This window comes from Alligator sinensis, unplaced genomic scaffold, assembly GCF_000455745.1.
Source record: "Alligator sinensis unplaced genomic scaffold, ASM45574v1 scaffold574_1, whole genome shotgun sequence".
Lineage (NCBI taxonomy): Eukaryota > Metazoa > Chordata > Crocodylia > Alligatoridae > Alligator > Alligator sinensis.
Genome location: NW_005842106.1, coordinates 784786 through 802505, shown reverse-complemented (window position 1 = coordinate 802505; position 17720 = coordinate 784786). Strand labels below are relative to the sequence as shown.

Here is a 17720-nt window from a genome sequence, read left to right as displayed (position 1 = left end):
CGTCTTCCCCTATTTACCTTCTGTTGCGTCCACTTCCCATATTTGGCTGGTATCTGAGGCTGGATCCAGACATTCAGGCATGTGCCGTTTGTGGCCCCATAAACCTCTTTACAGTGCCACAAACTGTACCCCTTGCATGTTAAACTATATGCAGCACTGCTAATTTGCAGTGCCAGGGCAAAATTTGCTACTGGGATTTCCCAGTAGCAAAAAAACCCCTGAAGAAAAGAGTGGCGCAAGGCACACCAAAGTGGTGTGCACGAGGACAAATGTGGAGGCAGGGGAGCCTCCATCTGTGCACTGCGCCCCAGCCAGCCACTCCCTGGCTGCCTGCTCCCCTGTCTCCATGTGCCTCAGCGTGGGGGCTCTGCCTGCTCCCCCGTCTCAAGGCACACAATGCCCTAGCCAGCTGCTGCATGGCTGGCTGGGGCGCAGGGTGCCTCAGTGCAGGAGCAACATGCGCTTTAACATGGGGGGTCTGCCTCAGAGGCTCCACGCTGAGGCATGCAGAGCCAGGGGAAAAGCCAGCCCAAGGGTGCCTGCACATGGAGCAGCAGGACAATGTGTCCCACTGCAAAGTACACAGGCAGAAGTGTGTACTGCAGCACAAATTTGTGCTGCTATTATTTGGGTGGCTGCAAATGCACACCCCTGCTTGTGTGGATGTGGCCTAAAAGTTTCTTACTCAGTCACTACATACTGTACCTTCAACACATGATCCTCTACATTTAAAGACCCATTTTTGACCAAGGGAAGCTAGTCTGTTAGTTTTTAAAAGTTCCCAGAAGATGTTCCTTTTCTCTTAAACCCTGCTTGCCTGTCTGTTTTTCCTTAGATTGGGAGCTGCTTGAGACAAGACCATTGTTCCTTATAACTAGTACTACCAGCATCTGATAATAGGTTTGTTGCACAAAGGGCAACCAAACAACCAAATCATTCTTTTTTTGCATCAAAGTATAAAATCAAGTGTGCTAAAGTCTATCTATCTTACTTCTAAGGATCCCTATTTCAGTAGTGTCCAAAAGTCTCACAACCTTTAAATGTATTTATCCTCACAAGACCCCGTCCCACTCACTCTTGCTCCATGCACATCAACCCTAATGAGATAGTGAGAAAGTCCAAGATACACTGGAAACACAGGTTTTGTGTGCAGAGCCGGGATACCCCAAAGGCATCCTTTTATATTTGAGATTGATGCACACAGAGCAGGTGTGGGTAGGTAGGTATGGCTTGTTTCCCTGGCACTCTGCTGCTATAATATAGAAAGACACTGTGGCATGGATTTCAAAAGCACTACCAGCTATTGGGTGTATCTACATGAGATGCTAAATGTGCAGTAGATTAATTCTACTGTGCATTAGTGTGGCAGGCAAAAACTATGCTAATGTGCTAATGCACAGTAGAATTAATCTACTGCACATTAGCATCACAAAAAGAAAAGTGTATGCTGGAACTACTATGTAGGAGTGCTGATTATGGTGCATTAAGTTAGTACCTGTTATTATGGAGCATTAAGTTAGTACAGGTAACTTAGTACCTGTACTAACTTAATGTGCCATAATTACAGTGCATTAATGAACATGTAGACAGAGCCATTATGCATCTTATTTGCATTGAAAGGCACCTAATTTCTACTTTTTCCTTTAAAAATGTCCTCCATTGAAACTATAAGGGATAACACTTGACATGTAAGCCACTAGGTGTCACCATGTACAAAACACACATTTCCTATTACAATACAAGTGAGAGGAAGTGAGAGAGCCTGTATGCATCTTGACTTAGACAGGGGAATGGCTAATCTTACCCACCCCATCTATAAATAGGATTTAAATGTGTGAGTTGGGGGGAGAAGGGGGTAATTTGGTGTGTGTGTTAGGGCAGGGCGTTATGCTATATGCTTGAGTTTTGCCATTGAATCTGAAAGTAGAAAGTGGCAACTACTCCTTCTCACAAATTATCATTCACAGTCCAAGTCAGGGGGAGTGCATATAATTAAAAATGAGGTCTGATGTGCTCCATATGTATTGTTTTTCTTCATCAAAATGTCTTGGGTTTCTGTATAGCGGAGGAACACAGTCAAACTGAAAGTATAAAAATTTACATACCCAGGGAAAGCAAATACATTACTGAACACTGGGGAAATAATGATAGCAGGATACTGTAGCAGCATAAAAGTTGATCAGCTATAAAAGTCATCCTTCAGGGTGAAACTTTTCATTAAGCAACTTAGATGGAAGAGTATTTATTATATTTAAAGGAGAATCAGCTAAGCTTTTTACTTTACTGCACAAATGCAAAACACTGAGTTTCCCCATTTAACAATTTATTTCAATATATTTATCTTGCCATCATGCTGATAAATACACATCCAGCCCCCAGGCAAGGCTAAAATCTGAAGCAGCTCATTTGCTGAATGCCCTTGAAAAACCTATGCCAAAAGTCTACAGTACCAACACTTTCTTACCGACAGTGTTCAGGTCCAGTTTGGTTCTAGCTTGTGCAGGATTATTGAGTACACAACAATCATTACCTCTTCTTCTCCAGGGGTATTTCTGCCCATTATAACAGTTAAATACTGCCAGAAACTAGAATAAATGCATTTGATTAGGCCCTGAATCTTCTACCACCTATGGCAATTCTGTGAACAAAATGACTACAGAAGCAGCCCACCCCTGTGTCCAAATTGTAGGCAGCAGGCACAATGGACAGCAGTTCCCAGAAAAGAAGACTGAGTAAAAGTCTCTTGTACTCACTCCTCAGTAAAACTGCAAGAGCTAGAACTAAGAACTGACTTGAAAGGAACTGTTAAGAGCTTGCAATAAAAAGGGCACCGCTGTCACAGGATCACAGAAGCCTCATCTTAAATAAATGATAAGAAAAAGGTCTGAGCATTGATCAGATTATATAACCCCTCAAATTAATCTATAGTTGAAACAATGTGATGCTGCCTTATGACACTGTTCTTGAAAAGATGCTTTCTATTTGGCCTAAGAACAGACTGGCTCCATACTTCAGCCAATCACAATAATTTTAATCATAAAAATGCGTATTTAAAAAAAAACATATTTATATTTATAAATGTAACATCTCTTGTGTGTTATCAAGTAATCTTTTATCTGCAAATTTAAAATAGAAACTAATGGCCTAACAGGCTGATGCAGGCTTAGTTTAGTTTAAGTCATGCTGCTAGGCCTGATCCTTGCTTCTTGTACATGTTTTAAGGCAAGATTTTGAGGGAGGTTTCTAAAGGGCTGAATAGCCTTTGCATGGTATACAGCCCAGTGGCATGAATGACCCCAGTGAGACCGAGATGATTTGGGCAAACTGAGGGAGGGAGGATGCATTGCTACAGGAATTCTTTCATTTTCCTGTGCATGAATGGAGGCACATTAGAATCACAAATCTTTTGACAGTTCTTCTGGAAGAGCCTTTGTGAGCCATCACCTTACATTAGCAAGGATTTCCCCTCAGTGAAGAATAATAATAATAAAAACTAGACAATATATTTTTTTATAGCCTTGTGAACTGGCTACACTCAAAGTCAATAGAGCAATGTTGGTTCATACAGCTGAGGCTCATTTTTTCTGAAGTGTCTTGCTGTCTACCATCAAGCTGCTCAGGGACCTGAAGCAATGTAAGTACAACACAATGTTTTAAAATATCTAAATTCCAGTGCAGATAGCCCAGCCAAGTGATGAAAATGTTAAGTGTGTATTTGATAGCTCAATTTCCTATAAGGATAAACAGAATGAAGTCTTTAATTCAAGTTTCAGTTGCCACAGACGTGATGTGAGATACATACTGGATATCAGGCCTAGAACAAATTAAACCTATTATGCTGGGTCTGGGACAAGTATGGTTGTGGAAGAGGCTTTTCCATGCCCAGTGCCACACTAAGGCCATTACACACTAAGTACATTACACTCATTTTGGGGTGGAGCTCATGCATGGGGAGAATGCTCTCAGCTTCAGTACAGTGCTCTGTACCATGGTTTCTGGATGGAGTATATAGTCCCTGAAGTTTCTCAAAGCCTGAAGCAGGTTCCCCCTACTCCTGTGCTCCTAAACCATGATACCAGCATGGTCCTATTCCAAGAGGATGAATGTGAGATAGTTTCACAAGCCCAAGGCCACCGTTATGATGGGTAATTCCTGGTGGAGAACTCTAGCTACATTTTGCCTCCTTATGCCACAGAACTATAATAGAGCTTAACATAGCTCCAAATCTGGGCCCATTTTCCAGATTTGGTAGCATTTTATTCCGGTTTAAATAGCTACACAAGGGATCCAGACAGAAGTGACAATTTTTGCCCGATCTGGCCACAGAAAGCAGTTTATAGCCGTGACCAAACACAAGTGCACAGCTGCAGATGGCTTCAAAATGGCCAATCGGGTGAAAATCTGAACCTTCATTCTATGAGGGGCCAGATGAAGACATTTCAAAACAGAGCGTCTTCTGTAACTTCTGTCTGCCTGCCCACTGGCCTGCCACTGTTTCAGAATGAGGGGGAAATGGGAGCAGAGGGAGTTTGGTCTGTGTAAGTCTGAATCACCGAAGCTGTGTGTGTCCAAACCGCCGAATCTTTCCAAATCTCTCCGAATCGATTCAGAGCGTTCCGATTCGATTAGGAGAGATTAAAGGATGCTCTGATTCAATTTGGATTCAGAGATTCAGCCACCAAATCAAGCTGAATCTCTGCCGAATCAAATCAGGGACCAAAGCATTGCACAGCTCTAATGGGTATATCCTGGGATCTGAGAGCTTGTTATCCATGTTAGTCCTATATAGAGCATCTGATGTAGCATCTGCACCAATTAGGAAATTAGCTTTTCCTTTTTGTTTGTTTACACCTACATGGTGAATCCTAAATCAAATTCACAACAGCATCTCTCCTGTTCTTAATACATTCACCTAGGAAACATTAAATGCAAGTCCAGCTGTTTAGTCCTGTTGTGTAACAAGGAGCTACTTCTCCTCTGACTGGGACTCCAGAGAGTTACTTCTCATTTGCTCAAGTCTAAGATGTTTCCAACAAATTGTGCTTTATTTTTCCCTGGACCATTGCAACCATAATGCTACAAAACCACCGCACGTATAAGAATGAACACAGAATCAAGTCCCCAAACTTTGCTTTAGAATGAATTCCTACACACACATTGGAATGATTATAGCCTGCACAGAGCCTCTGCCGAATTGGATGACGTTCTTTTTTTCCTGCTCCAACAGAATAAAAAATGCCCCTTGCAGGTTTTGCCTACCTGCTGCCTCTTGCACTAGCACTACATAATATTGCTGAAGGAAATATAATGATTCTGCCATGTTGGCCTGAGGGATTATTGCAATTATTTTCAAACTGAAGTCATGGTAAAGCTCTGTAAGCCTGGTGAATAGATTTTTATTTCAACAATGTTTTTGAGCAGAACTAACAAGCTAGCCCAGTGGCACATCTGCTGTGCATCCTTGCTTTCAGGTCTCCTCAAACTCACATGCCATGATGCTTTCATGTGAACAAAGAGCAAATTTTCAAGGAATCAGGAAGTGCTGCTAGCAGCCTCTGAGCACCTGGTGACTGATGGAAAGGAACTGCCTGGTGCCAGGCTAAGAAAACAGAATGAGAGAAACAAGTAATATCTGAGGCTGAATTGATAAAAGCATTTTATACCAAATCCACAGCTGGCGAAAATCAGTGCTGCTCTCCTGAAATAAGGGGTTTTGTAGCACACTTAAATCAGTAGACATTTTCCTCTTAAAGAACACAGAAATCATTTAAGGACTGAAATGATTGCTCATCATGAAAAATGGCTAGTTGAGATTGTTTTCTGTCCGAAGTGATCAGGAAAATTGTATGATTCAAACCAGTAGTTTAATAGCTTTCAGTTAAGTTTATTACATCAAATGTTTTCATCTGGTCTTTATGAGCCAAGAGACCCCTCATGTAAGTTGCTGCAAAGATAATAACATGAGGATGACAGCATTTACATTAGCAATGCTCTGATCTAGATCTGTTCCTTGCCATTCCTGAGTTCTTGAACAGGCACATTCTCAACTAAGGTCATTCTTATTGCCTTCTTTATTTATTTAGTTCTAAAATAGCTGAACTTTACCCATATGTCATAATAGATGAAGCTTGATGCTAGGAAACTGGAAAAACCTATACTAATCTCATCCATTAGAGTGATCTGAAATCTCACTAGAAGTAAAATTCATCCCTAATGAGAAGGATAGGACCTAAATGCAACTTACATCCTATTTTGCAGTTCACTTGGGCATAAGTGGTGCATAATCCTTTGTGCAGGACCTTTCAAGATGAGTGAAATTCATCCTTGTACAAGAGTACTTGTATCATAAGCTAGCAGTGAAACACAGGAGCCAGCTAACAGGCCAGTGGAGGACAATGAAAATGATTAGAGGGCTATGAGGGGTGACTGAGAGAATTGGGATTTTCCATCTGAAGAAGAGAAGGCTGGGGCGGGGAAATTTAATAACAGTCTTCAACTACTTGAAGGGTGGTTCCAAAAAAGAATGGAGCTAGACCGGGGATGGGCAAAGTCTGGCCCACAGTCTGGATAGAGCCTGTGGCAGAATCCATTTCCCAGCAGCCCCTGCCCACATCGCTGCAGCCAGTTTCCCTGGAGACCCCAGAAGCAGCAGGTTTGTGACAGCATGGGACCAGGGTTTCCATGGAGACCAGTCCCAGCAGTGCTGGCAGGGTGCATGGCTGGGTGGGGAGCTGCTCTGGGGCTGGGATCTCATGGTGGTAACAGCGTGGTCCAAAACTGGGCCAGATCTGCAATCGGGTGCCTGCATGCCTCAAGCAGTGCTACTGGGGCAGATCTGCATGGAAAACCTTGGCCCCAGGCTGTCAAGGCCCTGCTGTTCCTGGGGTCTCCATGGAACCTGGCTGCAGCGATGTGGGCAGGGGCTGCTGGGAAATGGAGTCCAGCCACTAGCCAGATCCACCATTTTGCCCACCCCTGAGCTAGAGTGTTCTCAGTGGTGGCAGATGACAGAACAAGGAGCAATGGTCTCAAGCTGCAGCAAGGGAAGTTCAGGTTAGATATTAGGAAGAACTTTCTCATTAGGAGGGTGGTGAAGCACTGGAACAGGTGACCCAGAGAGGCTGAGGAATCTCTGTCCTTAGAGGTTTTTAAAACCCAACTAGACAAAGCCCTGGCTGGGATGATCTCATTGGAGATGGCCTCTTGAAAGCCTCTGGGAAAAGGCCAGAGGGAAAAGCAGCAGGGGTCTGTCATGCTGGACATCTGCTACAGGCCACCAAACCAGGAGGAAGAGGTGGGCAAGGCCTTCTTTAAACAACAGGTAGAATCTTCCAAATCACCGGATGTTATTCTCTTGGAAGAATTTAATTATCAGGACTTCTGCTGGGAGGGAAACAGAGCAGTGCACGAGCACCACAGCAAATTATTGGAGTGTGTTACGGATAACTTTTTGATACGGATGGTAGAGAGGCTAACTAGGAGGGAAATTCTTCTCAACTTGCTACTCACAAACAGGGAGGAATTGGTTGAGAATGTGAAGGTGAAAAGTAACCTGGGTGACAGTGGGCACATCTACACCAGACACTATGGTGATGTAGCTTGTTACCATGGCAACGTAATGTCAGCCAGCATGAACCATGACACTGCCGCTACTGAGCGACAGCAATGACAAGGACAGCTCTTCCCAGCCCCTGCTCTGTAATTGCAGGGCAGCAGCTGGGGAGCTTGTTCACCACTCAGCTGTGTGAGCACAGAGGTGGGTGGGAAACAAGGTGGGGATAAGGACCTCCCAGCATCAGCCCCACAACCATGGAGCTGGCCCAGTGAGATAAGAGTCTCCCAGCCTAAGCCCCATGACCACGGAGTTGGCGCTGGGAGATAAGGATCTCCCAGACTCGAGTCCCCAATTGAGATCTCAAAACAGGGGGCTTGGAGCTCCATGCTGCTGGGGCTAGGGGACATAGTCCCCACCTGGGGTTGGGTGGCAGAGCCCACCCGAGCAGCAGGCAGGTCCTGGAGGCAGGGACCAATCTTCTACCCCCTGGTGGCCAGCTAACCAGGAGCAGATTTGCTCCCAGTCAGGCATCTACAAGAGCACCATTACTAATCTCAAGTAAATTTGCAGGTAGCAAATTTACTCATTATTAGCAAGGTTTACTGCACAATAAGCATGTGTACATGTAGATGCCCATGCTTACTGCATAGTAAACTACACTACTGTGCAGTAAAGTGTCTCGCGTAGATGTATCCAGTGACTACAAAATGACAGAACTCAAGATCCTTAAGGGAGGAAGGAAGGAGAGCAGCAGAATCAATATGCTGGAATTCAAAAAACAAATTTTAGCAGGCTCAGGGACCTAGTGGGTAGGATCCCCTGGGAGACAAGTCTGGGGCGAAAGGAGTCCAGAAGAGCTGGCTATACTTTAAGGAAGCTGTATTAAGGGCACAGGAGCAAGTTATACTAATGCACTGGAAGAACAGGAAGTGAAACGAGACAAACTAGGCAGCAGTTGAAACTCACAAAGGAATTCTACAAAAAGTGGTCATATTACTAGGAGAAAATGAGAAACACCAAGGCATGATTTGAGGTGCAGCTGACTAGGAACGTAAAAAGCACTAAAAAAAAAGATTCTACAAGTATGTCAAGAAAACTGATAAAACTCTTATAGAATGCAAGCTAATTATAGATGATGCAAGGAAGGATGTAATATGTAATACTTTTTTCACTTCAGTCTTTACACATAGGTACAGCTACGAAATGATTAGCGCAGTTGGCAGCAAAGTTGGGGAATGAGTCAAACAGCGTGGGGTAATGGCAGAGCAGGTTAGGGATGACTTAGAGAAATTAGATGCTTTTAAGTCATCAGGGACAGATTGGATACTGAAAGAATTGGCTGGGATAATTTCAGAGACAGTTGCTATCCTCTTTGAAAATTCGTGGAGGTCGGGTGAGGTCTCAGATGATTAGAAAAGGACAAATATTGTGCCCATCTTTAAGAAAAAGACGGAGGGTCCAAGGAATCTCAGACCAGTCTGTCTGACCTCAATACCTGGAAAGAATATGGAATGGGTCCTCAAGGAATCTATTGTGAAGAACCTAGAGGAGAACAAGATCATAAATAGTCAGCATGGATTCACCAAGAGGAAGTCATGCCTAACCAACCTGATCTCCTTCTGTGATAAGGTGACAGGCCCCGTGGATGGGATGAGAGCAATGGATGTGATATACCTTGACTTTAGCAAGGCTTTTGACACTGTCACCCATGACATTCTTATTAATAAGCTAAGGAAATACAAACTAGATGAAATTCCTGTAAGGCAGATACGCAACTGGTAGGCTCATCAGTGCTCAACAAGTAGTCATCAATGGCTCAATGTCTAGTTGGGAGGAGGCATCGAGTGGGGTTACCCAGAGGTCTGTCCTGAGTCCGGTATTGTTTAATACATTTCTTAATGAGTTGGATGATGGGATCAAGTGCGCACTTAGCAGATTTGCAGATGACACCAAGTTGAATGGAGTTCAAGACACTCTGGAGGGTAGAGCTAGGATCCAGAATGACCTGCATAGACTGGAGAAATGGTCCACAGTCAGTCAAATGGGATTCAACAAGGACAAGTGCACAAGCCTGCACTTGAGACAGACTAATTGCCTGCACAAGTACGGACTATTTTCAGAGGAATAACTATCTAGGTTGCAGAGATGACCTGAGGGTTATAGTGGACTAGAAGGTTAATATGATCCAGTTGTGTCCTCTTGTTATAAAAAAATCCAACAACAGAGGTGTCACTTGCAAACCAAGGGAAGTGATTCTTCCATTCTGTTCACCTGAAGTATTATGTGTACTTTTGGTACCCTGGGAAGCAAGACTTGTGCAGAAAGGTGCTGCAAGAATTAGAGTTATTTAGTCTGAGGAAGAATTTCATAACAATCTTCAAAACCTGAAGGGAGATTATAGAGAGGATGGAGATGGGTTTTACTCTATGGTCCACAGTGAACAGGACTAGGAGCAATGGCCTCAAACGGCAACAGAGGAAATTTAAATTGGAGGTTAGGAGGAACTTTCCAACTATGAGGGTGATCAAGCTTTAAAACAGGCTATCCAGAGAGACTGTGGAATTTCCATCCTTGGACAGGTTGGACAGATGGTTGACTGGAATGGTTTAGTCGAGGATGACCCTGCCTTGAGGGAAAAGCAGAGGCTTCCTCTTCCAAAATGACAAAAGGCCACAATTCCAGGTTCAGTTTATTTTATTCAAATTCTCCAGTGAGAAAGAAGAATAAATGGGATCCCAGCCAGGCCCCATATCCAATCTCTCCTTGTGTAGTAAAGTTATACACTGAAAGATACACAGACCTTAAAGAATAACTGCCTATAAGAACAAGAGCATCCCATACTTAGGTTATTTAGTAACTTTCTGAGCCTGTTGGCTGTCAGAGCCTCTGGCCAGTCAAGCCGAGCTCTTGAAGTTCCACACCTGATCTTCATCCTGGGCTAATGTGACTGCCCCAGTTCTCTGTAGCTGGATTGGTTGCTGAGGGCACCAATCAGCTCTTTTAAGCACACCTGCAGAGTCAGGCTGCAGGCACACCTTGACAATAGGCTCAGTCTGTTCTAACAAGCCTTGTGTTCATTGTTGTCTCTGGTGCTCCTGGCTTTTCCTGATCCTGATCTTAGATCTTTCCTGGAACTCAGTACTCGCTCTTTGATCTGCCTGGTTCCTGACTTGACTTCGGCTTTCCCTGACCCTACTCTTGGATCTTCTCTGGAACTCAGCACCTGACTCTCTGACTCTCCTAGCTTCTGACCTCAGTTTGCACAAAAGACTATGTCTCTTGGATGTGTGCTCCACTGATTCAGACCACTACCTGATGCCCCAGTAACTCTTACCCCCTTGCCTAGCTAATCTCCTGGTTGCCCTTCAGAGGCCTATCTGCAGGCCCAGCTATGTACGCCATGGCCAAAGCCTCACAATGGCTTTCATTGGGAATTTCTCAGAGCAAGCTGCCACTCATCATGGAATTATGGCAGAACTTGGCTCTATATGAGGGGACCTGGGATGTAAAGAAATGTAAGTAAGAAACAAGCAGGTTTGGAGGCAAAAAAGTTAGACTTATAAAATTCTGACCTAAAAAAGGCAGTATCAGAAAAAGTCCCAAAAAAGAATTCCTGTTTATAATCTGTCATCTGATTGACTGAAATTATTGTTTCTAGCATAGAATTGTCTTCTATTTAAATTTTAAAAACTGCTTGTACACATTCATCTACTTGGCTACCCATGGGGAAAAAACAAAAATAGCATATTGAGTTCCTTGACATAACTGCAATCACAGAGCTCTTGAAAAATAGCTAATATAGGAACATGGGAACCAACTGTATTGTGTGATGGTTATTCATCAACAGACAAAATGTGTAAGTACATTTAAGAAGGGCAGTTATTCTAAGCTGAAAAAACTCCAAAAATGCTGGTGGCTTATAGGAAGCAAAGTTATTGTTCTTTTAAACCCTTAAACTTCTGGTATATACCTCAGATTTGTGCAGAACTTTTCATTAGCCTTATTTAATTATTGTGGGGAATATATAATAGAAAAGTAAGGCTGGAAAGGACCTCAGGAAATCTAGCACCCTGCTCAAGGCAGGATTATCCTTTTCACCATCCTAGACATGTGTTTGCAAACTTTAAGACTTTGCAAACAACCTTCTTATAAAAATATCAGGCACAGTGCCTGAAATGTCAAAAACATTCAAGATTGCCACAGGTAAAGCTGGGGGATGAGAGCACTGTCAATATTCTGCTGCTGCAGGGATGGAAGGTAGGTGTTAAGTGCGCTCAAGAGATCCAAGGAAGAGGACATATCTGCAGAACAGAAGAAGGTCACCCAAATTGTGGGAACTGAACATTAGAAATAAGACAAGGACCTGTCAAACCATTGTGCAAATAAGTGCATTGCAAAAATGGTTTGACAACATGGGGGAGTTGTATAGCACAAATGTCCTGATTGGATCACAAAAAGAGAAGGCAAAAATATGTGTAGAAGAACAGAGAAGAACTGAGTCCTGATCAATGTACTAATCTATTTTAAACTATTTTAAATCTGGTGATAATAGATTGTCCTAAAAATCTCTTTGGGGGTGCGGGGGAGCGTGGGGAGGAGAGAGGGCAAAGTTTTAATCCCATATATTCAAAACCAGGTATAAACTGTGTCTTCCGCCCAACGGAGCACTACGAGGTACTGTAATTCTGTTTTTTCACTTAACCTCAAATAAAGGCAAAACTCCCATTTTGTGAAAAGAAAGAGAGATTCTTCAAATATGTATGGGTCTCTTTCTGAAATAGCCCACAACTGTGGTTACACATTGCCCAAGGAAGAAAAAAAATCAAAAAAGTTACTTTTAAACATGCTTATTAAAACAAAATCAATATTAGAGAGCACTATAACATTATGATTTAAAATACCACCCCTTTCTGCATATGCTTAGATTGCTAGGTGCTCTTAGCCTCCTATATAAACCCAGTTACATGATTCATATAATTTAAGTCTGAACACAAACCACAAATGCCAAGGTATGAGGTTATGTAAGTGCCCATAGTTTTATTTCAATGAGATTAAAAAAAAAAAAAGTATAGCTTCTGTGTCAAATGCTTTGCTTCTTCTAGGTCAAAGTTAAATAGACAGATAATCTCTACTGTTTGCTTATTGCTATTTTAATAATATAGCTACTGAACCAAGAAACACTGCATCATGTTCAGTAACATTAAACTACAGTCAAATCAGCCAGTGGCAAATTGAGAACAGAAGTTTTCATTACACAAAACAAACTTATTTCTAAGTTGTAAGAAAGCAGCACCTGGAGGTTCCCACTCCTTCCTAACATCATCTCCAAAAGCTATTGAAAGGAGTTATTGCAGCATGTGTAAAGTTGACAGTGTTGCTACTTCTTTCTTTAAAATAATCCATTGCATTTAATCTTATTAAACAATCCTTGACACTGGGTTTTTGAAGAGGACTGGACTTTTGCCTTCAAGATTCTATTTTTTTTCCAGAGGCTGTGTCATTCTTCAGAATGTGAAGAGCTATCATTTCCAATGTATTTTTAGTGTAACCTGTAGTTGCAAAAACTCCCACTCTGAGTCTGGCACAGATTGACAGGAAACAACTTTTCCTGTAATGTAAACAAAAATGAGCTGGCTGTGGCTGCATCTTCACAACATCAGAGTTCTGAAGCCAAAACACATTTATATATATATATATAGAGAGAGAGAGTCTCATATTTTTTATATATATATATATATATATATATATATATATATATAGTCTCAATCAATATTTTTGCAAAGCAATTCAAATTTACACCCTAAATAATCAAGTGCTATGGAAAAAATCAGTCCACTGTTAACATTGTTATTTGAAATACAGTTAATATTTTATACAAACATTGTTTATCTGCCAGGACATTTCATGATTAATTAATCTGATTCATTTGACTTTATTCTGAAATATACTTACTTAAGATTTTTTTTTCTCACCCTACTTGAATCCCTCTTTTTTCCAATACTCCACATTTTTCACTGACAATGGAATGACTCAAAGGAGAGGAAAGGTCATGCAATATAAAAAATGATCCCACTATTAAATTCAAACAACAAACTGGTCAGCTCTACTCACTGGGATATTGTTAAGACTTGGAGCTCAAAAAAGACTTAATAGACCATTTTAAACTTTCTTGCTCTTGCAGCTCCACTACCAACTGAGCATTCATTAGTTTCTCTGAGCAGACAACCAACAGTAGTGGGCTGAAAGAACTGCGCATTTCATACATGTCACATAACCCTAATAATAATTCAAATGTTAAGACTTGGAAGTAAATTTCACCTGGAAGAGAGGGAGTTTCCAGGACTGCAAAAAGACCATAGAAGAACAAATGTATCCCTTCTGTCACTTCATCACCCTCAGTGGGAGTTTCAGATGCACAAGGTGTGCAAATAGTGGCCCTGCAAATTGTGTAAAATATGGCCTGGCCCTTTATATCCATGAATGGTAGAGTAGTTTTATTCCATTATGGATTTTGAGGTCATGAAGAAGATAGAAGACTATTCAAGAGGCTGTGAAAGAAAAAAACTCACCAACTTAAAAGCATAAGACTGTAGAGCAAATACTCTTCTGGCTTCAGTCCTGCACTTAAATGCAGTGAAAAATAGGGGAAAGACATATTTTTTTTTCTAATTTTTCTGATCTAGAAAATTCATCCAGCTAAAATGGACATATACAAAGAGATCAAATATGTGTAACTGTAATTGTGTTTGCAATAGTGATGCTAGCCTTCTGTTGATATGTCAAGATTTTGCAGTACACTTTACTGTTTCAGGAGAAATCTGTGATATGAAATCTTGATATATTCTTTGCCTAACTTATTTATGTTATACCACATAGTAAGGCCCACTGTTACCCTGAGATGAATGCTGCAATGCATGCTGCAATTGGATTGGCTTGTGAAATTTTCACTGCCTTCTGTTTAGTATTTGTACTATAGTAGCACCCAAACTCGAATTCGATCAGAAGTACAGCAAGAAAGCAGAGGTGCAATTCTGTAAAAACAAATCAGTGAGGTGGTATATGAGGGCTAATGCACTAGCTGCAGTCGCCTTGTGGTGACAATGAAATAATATAAACTGTGAGAGACACCCTCTAGCAGGTTGGACTGCTGCAAGAAAAGCTATTTTGCCTCTACACCCAGCCAAAATCATCAAGGGTAGAGCTATATGAAAAAAGGGCAAAACATTAATTCACCATCCTCAAACTTCAAAGAGAATTCAGTCTGAGCATGGGTTAGGTTTTAAACCTAGGTTTATATTGAATCAGTTCTTCTGTGCCTTTTGACACTCTAGCATGCATTTAATAGGCATCAGAGATAAAAGTATATAGATACTTGTAACCAAAACCACCAAAAGCTAGGTTGTGACAGGCAGGCAAGTATAAAAAATATAAGTCACGGTTGTGAACCTCCACTTGAAGGGCAGTAACTGCTCCCTCAGAATGTATCTGTGGGCAAACAGCTCCCCAGAAAAGGACTGACAGGAGAAGGTGGGACAGTTACTCCAGGTCCCTCCAGATCGGCCCTTTATACGGGAATTGACTGGCTGCCCCTAAAGGGCAATGCTACCTGTGCAGTTGCACTGTGCACCAGACCACCAGGATGAGCATCTCATGAAACTGCAGTTCTGTGGTCACCCCTAGAAAGCGTGGTAGCTAAATTCCATATAATAGACCACATTATAGTTACAGCTTTTTATAAAAAATATATACAGTTATGCTTCCAGTGCTCTATTGCCTCTTAGGGATTCATGTATATAGTAAAAGAGAACTATAAAAATTGAATATAGTAAAAGAGAACTATAAAAAAACTTATTTTCTTTCCTGTGATAAAATACTCCCTTACAAAAGGAAGTATATGCTTCAGATCTGTCTGTTACATTCATTTATATGTTCAATTCCACTAAATGATATTGTTGCTAAGTCAAAAATTCCAGGCCATATTTTGTCTGCAGAAACCCACAGAAATCAGCTAGGTGAGACACAGCAGAACTTCACTCACCGTACTTCCTATCATTCTAATGGCCAAATCCTAAAGATCTTTACATCCAGGCACAACTTACAGTGAGCCTAATTCTGCTCCTTCTTAACCTGATGTAAAACAAATGTAACTTCAGTGATTTACACCAATGGAAAAAAGTTGAGAAGAAAAGGGAGATAGGACCAAACTGCACCTGTTGCATATTGACATGTCTCCATGAATTTCAGTGGAGTTAAGTCAATTTACATCAACCAAGGATCTGGCTCACTGACTAAAGTAAATATTTTGCCTGGGTAAAGACCTGACCTCTTAATTTTATATAAACTTTATGTAAATTATCCAACACACTTTCCATTGCAGATTGCATGTTAGCTCTAATCTATTCTTGTTTATGTTACCAAATAATTTTTGCATATGTTTTGTTAAGTATTTTGTTCTTATAAACTTGTATAAACAGAAGAAACACTTTATCACATAAAACAAAATCTGTTGAAATGAACACTGTAATTTAAGTGACACTTAAAATATAACAATTATATTTTTTCCCACTACTCCAGGAAAACAAGTTAGGTTGGTGTTTTACAATGTAAAAATGTCAAGTCTAAAAGCAAACCCATGACTGATGATATACTCTTAATTTAAAAAAGAAGCTAATAGTTTTCAATGGACAGTATTTTAAGTAAGGCATGATTAACTTTACTTTAACTTCACGGAAGTTCTGAGCACAGAACAGAAACAAGAACTAAAACAGAGTATATAAGAAAATGAAACAATGTAAAGACTTCTAACTCGATCCCACAAGACAGTTCTGAAAGGTTTTTTCTTTTAATTATAAATGGGAAAAAAAGATTTTTACCTTCACATGTGCCCTCCTCCATTCCAGTTGTCTGGTATATAGTAAAAGTTGAGAAGCAAACCTTTACTGTTGCCTTTGAGCACAACTTGTCATTACAGTGGTGAGTCAGAACACTAAATTCTATTTAACTGAAGTCAGTTCCACTTAAGTGTATTGGTTTAAATTGGCTATTGCAGCCTGAAAATATGCACCTTATAGGCGAACTAAATAAGAGATATAGAGAGAGACAGCACAAGGTCTTGTGAACTTGAGTTACTCTATAAAGTGTGTATCTAGCCTGCATTCTGCCTGACCAGTCAAACATGGCTAACTACCTCTCTCAGTCTTAAATACTCACTGCAGTCCTGTTATGAGCTAGATCCTTAGTTAGTGTGACTCAGTATAACAGCTTATACCAGCTATAAGTATGACCCATATCTTTAATTTCTTTTTCTGCTGATGTCACAAAATTGATGCTTTGAGAAAACATAACAGGATGTAGTAAAAACAGAAATAAGTCAAACAATCAAACTCTCAGAACAATTGTATTTGAACAAATGCAGATTAATGTTTTAGGTAACATGTTTTCCTTGAGCACAATTTTACCCAACATCAAGCACAGGCCCTGGGAGAGGGCCAGATTCTGCCACTCTTATTCAGTTGGACTAGCATCTTCCCCTTCAAGGCAGTCTCACTGATTCTGATGGAACTGTCCTTGCAGTAAGATGCTAACCAGTTGATGCATCTACACAAGACCCTTAACTGCGCATTAGCATAGTTTACTGAGAAGTAAGCATGCATGTCTACACGTGAACATGCTTACTATGCAGTAAACTTCCCTAATCCCAAGTAAATTTACTACCTGCAAATGCAAGTAGCAAATTTACTCAAGATTAGTAATGGCCCGGTAGTGCTCCTGTAGATACCTGACTGGGAGCAAAATCTGCTCCCAGTCAGCCATCCACCAGGACGCGGGAGATAGCTCCCTGTCCCCTGGAGCTTCCTGCTGCCAGGGTGGGCTCCGCCACAGAAGCCCAGGCAGGACCTCTAAGCCCCATTCTCCAAGATCACAATGGGGAGCGGGGCCTGGGAGATCATTATCTCCCAACCCATGCTCTGCCATCACAATTGAGGAGCAGGGGGCTGGGAGACTCATCTCCCATCACCAGCTCCACAACCATGGAGATTCATCCACAAATGAATATTTTAAAGGTAAGACCAGGGTGCTGTAGCATTTCATAGATGTTAAACTAATCAGCAATTATTTACACTATTTCCATTGAAAGGGGATTAAGCTACAAGGGGTGACATGA

The 17720-nt window shown here is 41.3% G+C and overlaps 1 protein-coding gene across 1 annotated transcript in view; it reads right to left on the bottom strand.

Annotated features, from left to right (window-relative positions):
• Positions 1-16499, bottom strand: part of LOC102384773 (hyaluronidase-4) — a 25203-nt gene extending 8704 nt beyond the window's left edge. Inside the window, exon 1 of the mRNA XM_025205173.1 lies at positions 16429-16499. Within this exon, the coding sequence (XP_025060958.1) occupies positions 16429-16450 (22 nt within the window). The 5' untranslated portion in view covers positions 16451-16499. The remainder of the gene's footprint in view (positions 1-16428) is intronic.
• Positions 16500-17720: the final 1221 nt, after the last annotated feature.